Here is a 12,583-nt window from a genome sequence, read left to right on the forward strand (position 1 = left end):
TCAAACAAATGGGCATTTCTGTCCAACCAAATATGATAGGCTAAGTATGCTATCATAATCCCCTCCTCTATGGTGCTCAGGCTCCGCATAGAGTCCCTAATCTGAAGTAGTAGATCCTCTGCCGACTCCCAGCCCAGCGGAGGAGAAACATGCGACCACCTCCACACCTGCACCGCCCTGGGGCACCATAAAAGAACATAGCTGATGGTCTCCTCAATATCCAGACATAACTCGCAGCTCGAGGTAACCTGCACACCTCGTTTGGCTAGCACACTCCTGGTAGGTAGACAACCATAGGCTACCTTCCATATGAAAAGTGTTCCCCCTCATTCATTGTTCAAAAAATGCACGTCTAGTTTTTTATTTGTTTTTTACAATTTTCCAATATATCAAATGCAAAGATGACTTTCTGCTGGCCAAAAGAATTTGACCATAATTTAAAATTCAAGAATACCATAGACCGCTGGGAAGTACTCTGCAAATAATTAGAGCACAAACTCTTAGTTTCTAGCAATGGTCTGCACTATCTGAACACATGAACTCAGAACGCCACAACTAGTGCTCGTTCAGCCCAACCAGCTTAAGGCCATTCTTCATGTCTTCACAATGCCTCACATACGGGAGTACAACTCCTGCGTCAACACTGGTGTTTGCCTTGCAACCGTAAAAGGGAGGAAAGTGGAAACAAGGTTCCATGGACATGGCTCCACGACAGTCAGGATTATCTGGTATCAATGTGATCAATGGCTTTAAACCAGCAAGACCTTGAGCCACATACCCAAACGTAGACCAAGTGGAGGTGACCAACGCATCACTCAAGCTCAAGAGATAGATCTCTGCCCACGCTCTCATCTCATGCATCGTCTTCCCAGTCTGCTCGACTCCTTCATGGCTTGGCTGATAGACGCTAATGATCTCACCAGTTACAGTTGGATGCTCCCAATACATGCTCCTCACCTTCTCAAAGTACGTAGAATCCAAAGAAGTTATGAGCACAACTTTGGACCTGGCACCAGTACTAGTTGAAGCCGCAGGTCCGTTGAGACTGATATTAGGCAGCAGCTTTTCCTTTAGAGCACATTTAAGGATCCGATCCAAGTACTCAACTGGGCTGGTTCTTCCATTGAAGACTCTGATCTGTAAGCCCACTCGTTCATCAGCCTTTGCTAAATAAGATTCATAAGACCTGGTAATCAAACCCCACACCGGGTTTGTAGGGTGGAAAAGATAACGTCCCAAATGATGGAAAACAGTCTCTCTCTCAGGGAATAACCGACTAAGCTCTTCTTCGAATGTAGGGATGAAGAACAAGGCCGGTGCAAAGTATTGGTTGGATGTTACCACCAGCCAAGGGATCTTTTGCAGCGGTTGTTGAACATCTTCACAGAAGAAAAGCTGATCAAAGTCACTATAACCATTGACTAGATAGAGAAGGACATAAGGAGAGAGTGGCCCATTTGAAGAACCGTTTATGCCGTTACCGATAACTTTATTTTTCAGCATGCTCCCCAAACACTCAGGAGAGTTCCGACCTAAGCTTCTAAACTGGTTTCTTGCGGGGAAATCCTGTGGTAGAAGCCATGAGGTATCAGGAAAGGGTTCGCAGAAGAGATCACCTATGCCAGCATCTCCGTCAACCAGTAAGACCCTGTTTGTAAGAAGAGCATAAAGAAATGCTGAAGTAAGAGACACTATCCTGTTCCCCAAACCGCTGAACGGAATCAATGTCAGGTAGCTGCATTCTGTAGGCTCATTGCTGTAACCAAGCTTGAACTGCTTCCTTTTCTCCCGCTTCCCAAGAGGCTTCAACTGTTTGATGGCCTTGTTGTACAACTCAGTGTTTGGACCACATCTCTTCTGGAGAGCTTCATGTTTCCTCAACTTTTCCAAAAGATATGGAGAAGGTATGTGGGGTGATTCTTTGCGATACAAAACAGACTGATACCTGCTCAGACAAGATCCTTCATCAAATCCTGCAGCTAGCAAGCCCCCAAGAAGTTTGTCCCTTGGGACATCTTTCGGGAGAATATTATCCTTGGTCATACTTTTTTGGAGAATGTTGGCCTCTGTGACATTTTTTTGGAGAACATTGTCATCTGTGACATTTTTGTGGAGAATATGGTCTTCTGTGACATTTTTCTGGAGGAAATCACTCTTGGTGTCATTTTTCTGGCGAAAATCATTCTTGGTGACATTTTCATTGAGAATATTGGCCTTTGTGATGTTAGAGGAAGCGAAGGAACAATTTTCTAAACCTGATAATTGCACAAATAAGAGGGCATTAGCTTAGTGAACTTGGAGATATCATTAAGATAGCTTCTACATAAAATAACAATAAAATCATAATGCCTTTTTATTATGACTCAAATAGAAAAGGAATTCAATGTTGAAATTAAAAATAAGAACACCAACTAAAATAGGTCATTGATTTCTACGTACCGGAAAACATAATTTAAAAAAGAAGGAAAAAAAAACTAAAATGACTCAGTTAACTCTTAAAGAGTTTGGCTTTGAGCTTAGAAACTTGACTCGCTTCCTTTGTGCTGATGGATTTAATAATGGTCTCATCGAGATGGTGAAGTAAATCCAAAATGACTTACTACCAAACAATTACTTATTTGTGGAAGTAATTAAATGTTCAACTCACAATTTTGGATTACCACGACAAGGGCTAATCTAATTTAATTTACATAAATTATCATCCCTGGTCATCTATGTCTAAAAAACAACGTTTGTTTTATATGGGTTATATGTGTTGAGTCATATTACCCGTTTAACAGAATAAATTTATGTCTAAATTGGCATTGGGTTGACCATTTTACTTGAATACGTATCTCCCAACCTGATGCGAACCTAAACCGGTCTGATCCATTGGTACCAAAAACAATGTAGAACTTCAGCAAGCCAAATCTTGAAAGGAAAGAGACAAAAATAGGGTGCTTTATGACCTCGATGAGTTCGACGTATTTTATATATGGCCTGGGGTCAGCGGCCTTTTCCCACGTACGACGAAAGGAGGGCAAACCGTGCTTGCGATATCATAGATCCCAAAATAAATTTTATAAAACAAACCCTAAACCTAAAAAAATCCAATCATAAAGAATCACAGCAGAATAATCTTTGTCTTTTTTAATCCCAGTATTCTTAACAAATATCCAAACTCAAAACCATGGAACCAAAGACCCTTAAAGATCCAATCTTTGGAAAACTAAAAAAGGATGCAAATCATTTAATCTATTTCATATTTTCATTAGAAAAGTAAAATGAACACGAGGAGGATGGGCAAAAGAATGAAGGATGAAAATAAATGAGAAAGTTCAGAGGACGACATCAATCGAAGCGTGAAAAGAGGAAAAGAAACCAGAAGATCAAAGACAAAATAAAAAAAGAGATAAAAATCAAGAGAAAACTAAACATCTTAACGAAACCAATCGAAGTCCTACTCCATTCAATATCTTCCAATCACACAACAGAGAACTTCGAAGGGGGAGGAAGACATTAATCTATACCGTGTTTTGATGTTGCTTCAAAGCTTTCTGCCCTTCCTTCAACTCTTCCGGACCTACAGTTACAAATCCAATCCAGGGAAGGTGTTCGACTGTAGATGACGGCGATGAGCGGCAGGAGCATCAGCAAGAAGCCGGCGAGGGCCACCGGGGGCCTCACCGAGCCCCAAAGGGGCTTCCTCTCCGGCCCGGCTTGGGAAGCCCCCTCCTCGAAAGAAGAAACCCCCTCCTCAATCTCCGGCTCGTGGGAACCGGTACCTGGAGATGGCTGCTGCTGCTGCTGCTGCCTCCGGATCCGCTTCGTCTCCATCACCACGCTTCTCTTCTGGCCGTATTGGGAAACAAGAAGACCAGATGTAGGAGCGAACACGTAACGAGCAGGTGCCGTGCACGTGAGGGAGAAAGATAAAAAAAACAAAAACATAAAGGAGAAGAGAGAGAAAAAGCCGACATATCGGTTTGTATACCCTCTGGTGATCTCGGGCACTATAATTTTTTTTGGATATAGTAAATGATTTCTAGATTTCGTTGATACTGCAAAAATCTAGAGAAATCTTCCAAAATCTTCCCAATTTTGTCCCAGGCTTCCTTCTCAGCTAGGAAACAATGAGATCTTGCTCATCTTGGTCATGGTTTTCACCCAAATGACCAAGACGGGACCAAGATGAGCGGTTTTAATTAAAAAGCTTGCTATCTTCTTCATTTATTTTTCAGGTCCTTACCTTCGTCTTAAATTTAAACTCTCTCCGCTCTTACCTAAGAAGTGAAGAAAAAAATGTTCTAAAAAAGAGAATAAACTCTCCCAACTTTGCCCTTGGCGGTTCGGCTTGTCATTATTTCAAGATGTTTTTTTTGTTGTCGTTGCCAACGAAGTATTTTTCTTCTTGAAATACTAATGACATATGTGGTAAAGAATGTGGTAGACTCGGCGTTGGTCGCTGGATAGGATGCTAAAATTATGTTAAATTTTTAATTGTTCTAGAAAAATGATCCTCTTTGGTTACAACCTGATATTTATAGGTACTTTTAACTAGTAGGATGGGTGCTAATATTTAGCTTTAGACACCTGTCCTCACTATTGTGTACCCCTAGCACTACTATTGCTAAAGTAGGTAGTGCTTTCTTTTTTCTCCAAACATGGTTAGTGGAAAGATAGGAATCACTACTCATTTTGGACATTTGTCTTTGCTATGACATGATACATGGGCCATTTTTTCCATACATGATGGCCAGTGTTACCCTCCTCCCATGACATGGGTAGTTGAGTGCTTTAACCACTTGTCCTTTCTATTGTATGCCATATGGACAACTATTTTTACTCATGGTAAGTAGTGTAACCTCATCTTCCACATTATGGGTAATGGTAACAGTTGGCTAGCCACTATCTAAAGACTCTGCTCCATTAAGGTCTTACCCTCGGCTAATAACTCCTATCATTTGAGTATACATCCTAATTACTCGGCCTGCACACTTAGTGTACCGGCTTGCATCCATAGAGTATCGCTTGCACTCTAGGTATATCGGCCTACAATCTTGGTATTTTGGTCTGCTTTTCTAGTACTTAGACTAAGATTAGTATCTTTCTAGTAGTAATCAACCTAGTAACTATGTATTTTATCTAGTTGTCCAAGTACCTTAGTTTGCTAATTGAGAATAACTTGGCGTACTAGCCATGTATTTCAATCTACTAACAAAGTAATTCAGCCTACTGATTATGTTCTTGGTACCTTAGTATTTGACCGAATGTTGACATCCTTCTTGAACTTTTTATTTGGCCAACAAAAGATGTCCCTTTTGAAGATCTACTATTACCCGATCTATATTGGATGGCCTTTCAAGGCTTGTGATTGATCAATCTTCGTATCATAACCATTAGTATGGATGTGGTGTCATTTTTCTGGAGAATATTGTCCTTTGTGACATTTTTCTGGAGAAAATCATTCTTGGTGACATTTTCATTGAGAAAATTGGCCTTTGTGATGTTACAGGAAGCGAAGGAACAATTTTCTAAACCTGATAATTGCACAAATAAAAGGGCATTAGCTTAGTGAACTTGGAGATATCAATAAAATAGCTGCTATATAAAATAACAATAAAATTATAATGCCTTTTTATTATGACTCAAATAGAAAAGGAATTCAATGTTGAAATTAAAAACAACCTTTCCTCTCGTGGAGCCTTTGACATACTTGAGGAAGATGGCATGACCATTGATGAAGATACCAAGTGAGATTGTTTACTTATAGAACTTGATTGGGTAGTCTTTGATAAATTGATCATACTTTTATTGCAGATATTGCCACTTGAACCAATGATCTTCCTCACGGCTAATTTGGTACAATTGCATCTTAATTAAACTCTTGAATTTAGTCTATGTCGGATAGAAATGTTGTTGTTTTTCATATAAGAATTCCACAAGCTAAGGGCATGGGTAGAAAAAATAATTTGGAAAAATGACAACTTTTGGACACAAGCATACTCATAGATAGTAAAATAGATCCCTAACCACTCTAGCCAGTAATTTAGCTTCTTTTTGTATCCATAGATCCATTACGTATGGGATCTAAATTTGGGCTTTGATTTTAAAAATTTGAAAAGTAAGATTGGAATGCATGCAAGTTGCTCATCCTTCTCCCAAAGTGATATATCCTCATCTCCAGACATGGGAGATAACTCTACTATAAGAGTTGGTGATACTTATATTGAAGACTTCGTCAATCATGACAAACTCGATGAGTTGGACAATCTTCTCTTCCAATTCTATGAGACATCTCTTTATCTCATCATCTATTGAGGTTAAGTAGTATGCATACTCACCTTTATCTTCAACACTGATAGCCTATCTTCAGTCTGCTGATATTGCTCACCTCCGAACCGACCCAAATAACCCAATCTGAATAAAGATTAATTGGGTTGGTTCAGATACCCGACAAATTTACAATTTTTCGAAGGGATGGGTTTAGGATTTTTGGATAAATTTTTAGTCATAATTGGGATGGGTTTAGATAGTAAGATTTTAAACAGATCTAGGTAAGCCAAATTTTGCAGGTACCCTACCATTGCTATTCCTGAGATAGGCCTAGTTTTTGTTGAACTTAATTACACTTGGATGATATATGGATCAAGTCGGGTCAGGTCGGGGCCTTTTTTTGTTGAACCAAATTAAACCTAAATGATTCATGGACCAGGTCGAGTCAGTCGAGTTGCGAAATACAAGACCCAAGCATGATTTGGAATTTAGATGGGGTCTATATAATTTTTGAACCCAACCCAATCCACGGGTCTTTTAATACGAATCAAGTTGGGACTTGAGTCATGGGTCAGCATGGCCCATTTGCAGCCAAAGCAATTTTACATTTAGTTCTAGGCCCTAATAGTAAATATGTATAAATTTCCATAAATAATAAATAGAGATAAGTATTTGCTAAAACAAACCTATAGACCTAATCATGTGTGCAGAAGCTAAATATACAAATGTTAACTTCAATGTGGTGCAACGTTGGTTGTCACTGTTGTTAGACTTCTATATCTCCCACATATACCATGAAGAGAATTAGCTGGCTAACTTACTCGGCTAATCTCACAACCATGGCCACCAAATTTATATTGTTTGCCCCTAACTTCTTATATGTTGATGTATTTGGGAGATTAATCCCCCTCCTTTACTTAAAAAATGAAAAATGCTAATCTTGTAAGGAGTAAAATATAATTCTAGTCATTCATTTTTTGGGGAAAAAAGGGCAGACAAAACAAAAGATAGAGTGCCAATGATGGACTTAATTATTGCCTCTAAAATGGTCCTTCGATTGATCTACACAATTTCTTAATCAGTTGGACTGTAGTGAATTTAATTTCTAACTTAAAATGGTGACGCAAGAAACAATTTATAATAAAGTAAAAGAAAAAAAAAGAAATTTCACACGATGAAAATAGAACAATAAAAAGACTAATTGGCATGAATTTAATGAAGATAACTTAGAGCTACTAATCTTAATAACAGTATCAAATTGGTTGATTAAACTTGTGATGACATAACTTGGTCATGACTCAGCCTAGTTGAACCCTAACGTTTAGTTGGGTCTTAGTCAAAGGATGACCTATTTGAAAGATTTGGTGGGGTCTAAGTTACACATTTTTCTATGCCACCTAGACCGAACCTGCCCATATACGAACTAGCTCTAAAATGGGCCCAACATTATGATTGAACATAACTGAAAGCCCATATTTTGAATTCCTTAAATGCTCTAAGAATCACGTAGTAGTCATATTTGTAGGTTGGGTACTATACATATTTATTTGCAGGCGAAGGTTCTGTTAACATTGAACAGTATTCTTGTGCCAATTCTTTCTACTCATTTTCCATGTCAATTATTATTTTCCATCTAAATGTATAATGAATACACCTGTTCTTTTTCAATCTAGCATTGGATATGACCATGGAACTGACCTGACCTCGTTGGTTAATGGTTTCAACTAGTTCAAATTTCCAGACTAGAAATAAAACGAAGTCGACCCGGTCATGCATGCTTGTTGGGTAGCAAGCCTAACATTGATGAAGTTGAATTTAATTTTAAAATTGTAAATCGAAATACAACCGGATTGGAGCAACTTCGGCAATCAATATGGACCCATTTTGGTGTTTGGGCCGCTGTCAACGAGTTGACCACAAATTGATCCATTAATATTTGACAACATAAATAAATTAATTAAATACTAAATATAATATAAATATTTAAAAATATAAAACTATAGAAAATATGGATTAGAAAATTATAGAATAATATTTTATTATATAAATAATATTTATAAAAAAATAAGAGATTTTTAATTCTCACAGCTTATTATCTAATAATTTAATACAAAAAGATGTAAGTGTTTGTACCCCATCTCCATAATCTAGCTGTTGGTCGTGAGTGAGTACTATATGGATCAAGTTAGATAAAGCCAAAACAGTCATGTGACACTTGCGGGTCTGGATAGAGTTCCACGGTAAATCAGACTAAGTATAAAGATACAGGCCGAAGAAGTAGAATTCGGCCATGTTGTAGATAATAGACTAAAAGATTGGAACTGACTGTGATTAACCGTGATTCAAAGATACAAGCCATACACCAAGGGATGTTGAATAGTGCTATGGTTCGCGGTTATATTACACATGCGATCATAAGAGCAAACCACTAATGATCATGATGACATGGGTAGTTATAGGGATTAGTGATTGTATTCGATTATTTTGTTCCTAAGAATAAATTAGTATAATTGTATTATATGATAAAACATTAGATAATGCAAATCATCAATACATTTTATCAAAGCTTACTAGTAGTTTTCTACCTTAGGAGTAGCGTTAACTTAGATTTCTATTATCATAGCCTAAGCTATACCCCTATCCCTATTTGAATCCATCTCTTTCGAATAGTGGTGTAATGATGACAAAAGTCTTTGAAGATCAAGGCAACAAGACACCACGCTACAATTAAAAGTTAAAGATCTATGGCAATCCCAACTGGAACCTTTCTTACTGAGGGATAGTCCACAAAGAGACCTCTTTTCAATGGCACAAATTATACATACTAGAAAGCACGCATGCGCATCTTTGTACAAGCACTAGTTTATGACATGTGGGTGCCATAAATAATGGCCCTCACAAACTCGCCAATCATTGATTGCATGTCTCTTCCCAAGCCAGAAGGAAAATGAGATGAGTGTGATAAGAAAATGGCACAGCTAAATACTAAGGCCATTAATATTTTATATTGCTCTCTCGATGCTAGTGAATTTAATCATATTTCAACTCGCAATTCTACTAAAGAGATTTAGCATAGGCTGGAAGTAACTTATGAAGGCACTAACAAAGTCCAAGAATCTAAAATTAATATGCTTGTATATAAATATGATCTATTTAAAATGGAATCAAATGAATCCATTACTGAAATATTTACGCACTTTACTGATATTTTAAATGATCTTAAAGGTGTTGATAAGTCATATACTAACAATGATTTGGTAAGAAAAGTTATCTAGCCACTACCAAGAGCATGGGAGACCAAATTGATAGCTATTCAAGAACCAAAAGACTTAAACAACCTTCCTCTAAAAGAGCTACTAGGATCTTTGATGACTCATGAGCTTTCCATGAAGCAAAACAATGAAGAAGAAAAATCAAAGAAAAAAAAAACTATCACTCCCAAATTAGTAGCTCAGGAACAAGAGGAGAGTGGAGATTTTGAAGGTACTGGGGTTGATGAGGAGATGGCCTTAATTACCAAAAAATTTAGATGGCTCATGAGAAGGAGAAGCCAAGGAATGAGAAAAAGGCATTGGCTAAGGGGGAGCCAAGCAAAGAAAGAGGAAAGGAGTGGCCACTGGTGTGCTATGAGGGCAAGAAATCAGGTCATTTCAGAGCGGCCTGCCCACTACTTAATAAAGCCCTCAAGAAGCCAAGAAAGTAAGCCATGGTTGCAACTTAAAGAAACAACGACGAGTTGAGTTTAGAGGAGGAGACTGAAGAAACAACAAATCTTTGCCTCACGGCTTATAAGGATGAGGTAAACTCTGAATGTATTAGTGACTTCACTTTTGATGAGCTTTAAGAAGTTTTTATTGAGTTACTAAATAAATTTAAGAAGCTGCCTGAAAAATAAAGAACTGAAATGGAGAAATCAATTTCTTATAAATAAGAAATATGAAATCGCAAAAGAAAAATTCTCTTTAGTGAAAACAAAATCAGAACTTAAGAAAAGAAGTAGAAAAACTAAAACCAATTATAGACAAATTCACCTTAAGTTCTAAAACGTTGAATATGCTCTTAGATAGCTAACGAGCCATTTATGATAAGGCGGGACGTGGCTGTAATCCTTTACAAAAATTGAAATCCTTGAAAAATATGTTTGTTAAATCTTCGAGCAATGATTTAAGAGATATAGAATGTCATAAATATGGAAGAAGCAGCCACAAATACTTTACCTGCAGTTATAGAGTAAGTAGCAAAATAAGAAAAGTAAAAACTAAAAAGATATGGGTTCCAAAAGGAACTATAATAGCTAACCTTCAAGAACCCAAGAGAGATTGTGTACCTAAGTCAAAAACTTAATTTGTAAGATGCAGGTGTGTCTAGCGGTCTATGAATCAAACAAAAGCTGGTACTTGGATAGTGGGTGCTCTGGACACATGACAGGAGATGAATTGCAATTTATTTTTCTTAAGAAAACAGATAGAGGGGTGATCATCTTTGGCAATAACGACAAAGAAAATATTATTGGAATTGATAACATTGGTATAATTATTGAAAATGTGTTGTAAGTAGATGGTATTAAGCATAATCTACTTAGCATCAGTCAACTATGTGATAAAGATTTTAAAGTAGTGTTTGAATTCTCTATATATATTATTTCTAGTCCAAACGAGTTCACCAGGCATGGGCATGAAAATGTAGACATAGTTAATCTAGATCATTTATCCATGAAAAACTTGCAATGCTTGGTTGCAATAAATGCCAAATTCAATAAGACTAGTTGGTTATGGTATCGTAGATTAGCTCATGAAAGCATAGATCTTATTTCCAAATTGGCTAGAAAAGATCTAGCTGTAGAGTTTATCTAAATTAAATTTTGAAAAAGACAAAATTTGTAATGCATGCTAATTTGGAAAACAAACTAGAGTTTCTTTCAGAGCAAACTACATGATTTTAACTTCTAGGCCCTTAGAACTATTGCATATGGATTTATTTGGGCCACCTACAACTACAGTATAGGCAGCAAAAGCTTTGGATTTGTTATTGTTGATGGTTTTTCTAGATTTATATGGATTTTATTCGTAGTACATAAAGATGAAGCATTTTCTTCAATTTTAAATAAAAAAGATTTACAAGTTCTTAAAATTAGAAGTGACCATAAAACTAAATTTGAAAATCAAGACTTCAAAAAAATTTGTAATAAAAATGGCATTGAACATAATTTCTTTATACCTAAGACATCTCAACAAAATGGGGTAGTAGATAGAAAAAATAGGACCCTTAAAGAAATGGCTAGAATCATACTGTGTGAGAGCCATTTTTAAAGATACTTTTGGGTTGAGACAATTAACATAATATGTTATATTCTAAATAGAGTTTCAATTAGACCAATATTAAAGAAAATACCCAATAAAATTTAGAAAGACAGAAAACCAAACATTGGATATTTTTATATTTTTGGTTACAAATAGTTTGTTCTCAATATTGGTAAAGATAGGCTAGCATAGATCTGATAAAACCATCTTTCTTGGATATTCATCTTCTAGCAAGGCATATAGAATATTCAACAAAACAACCTTAGTAGTCGAAGAGTCTATGCATGTTATATTTGATAAGACTAATGATCTTTCATTAAGGAAGAAAAAAGCTTTTGATGATGATGCAGATCCACTCGACAAAGACGTGAAGGACCTCACTTTTTGGGATACATCAATACAAGATGCAATGGACCGTGAGGAAAAGGATGAGAATGAAAATGATGATGACCAAGAAGAAGAAAATCAGCAACAACAACGATCTCGAGGTAGACATAATTTACTTAGAGAATGGAGGTACGCTCATAATCATCCAAAGAAACTTATCATTGATGAATATTCATGTGGGGTAAGAACTAGATCCTCTATTAGAGATATATGTAATCACATAGCTTTTGTATCTTAAATTGAACCTAAAAATATAGAAGAAGTAGAACAAGATAATAATTGAATAAGTGCTATGCAAGAAGAATTAAATCAATTTGAAAGAAATAATGTTAGAATACTTGTAAGTAGACCTAAAGATTATCCTGACATTGGAACAAAATAAGTATACATAAATAAATTAGATGAAATAGAAATGTTATTAGAAATAAAGCTAGATTAGTTGCTCAAGGATATAACCAAGAAGAAGGTATTAATTTTGATGAAATTTTTTCTTCTGTTGCTAGATTAGAAGCTATTAGATTTTTGCTCGCTATATGGACTTCAAATTATTTCAAATGGATGATAAAAGTGCTTTTCTAAATAGGTTCATAGCAGTAGAAATTTATGTAGAACAACCATCTAGTTTTCAAGATCATAAATTC

The 12,583-nt window shown here is 36.4% G+C and overlaps 1 protein-coding gene across 1 annotated transcript; it reads right to left on the reverse strand.

Annotated features, from left to right (window-relative positions):
• Positions 1-308: 308 nt before the first annotated feature.
• Positions 309-4,121, reverse strand: LOC103718386 (putative fucosyltransferase 8). Its single transcript, XM_008807180.5, has 2 exons — positions 3,510-4,121; positions 309-2,255 (listed from the first exon to the last, which is right to left on the reverse strand). Exons 1-2 carry the CDS (start codon positions 3,928-3,930, stop codon positions 556-558), a joined length of 2,121 nt encoding a protein of 706 aa, XP_008805402.4. The 5' UTR covers positions 3,931-4,121; the 3' UTR covers positions 309-555.
• Positions 4,122-12,583: the final 8,462 nt, after the last annotated feature.

Source organism: Phoenix dactylifera, chromosome 7 (genome assembly GCF_051530095.1).
Source record: "Phoenix dactylifera cultivar Ajwa chromosome 7, Ajwa_hap1_PhDact_Kaust_v1.1, whole genome shotgun sequence".
NCBI classification, from domain to species: Eukaryota; Viridiplantae; Streptophyta; class Magnoliopsida; order Arecales; family Arecaceae; genus Phoenix; species Phoenix dactylifera.

Excerpts from the sequence above, each read along its gene's own strand:
- LOC103718386 (XM_008807180.5), bottom strand. The coding sequence starts at position 3,930 with ATGTTTTTGTTTTTTTTATCTTTCTCCCTCACGTGCACGGCACCTGCT. Across the intron at positions 2,256-3,509 it reads TGAAGCAACATCAAAACACG|GTTTAGAAAATTGTTCCTTC; the intron begins GTATAGATTAAT and ends TGCAATTATCAG.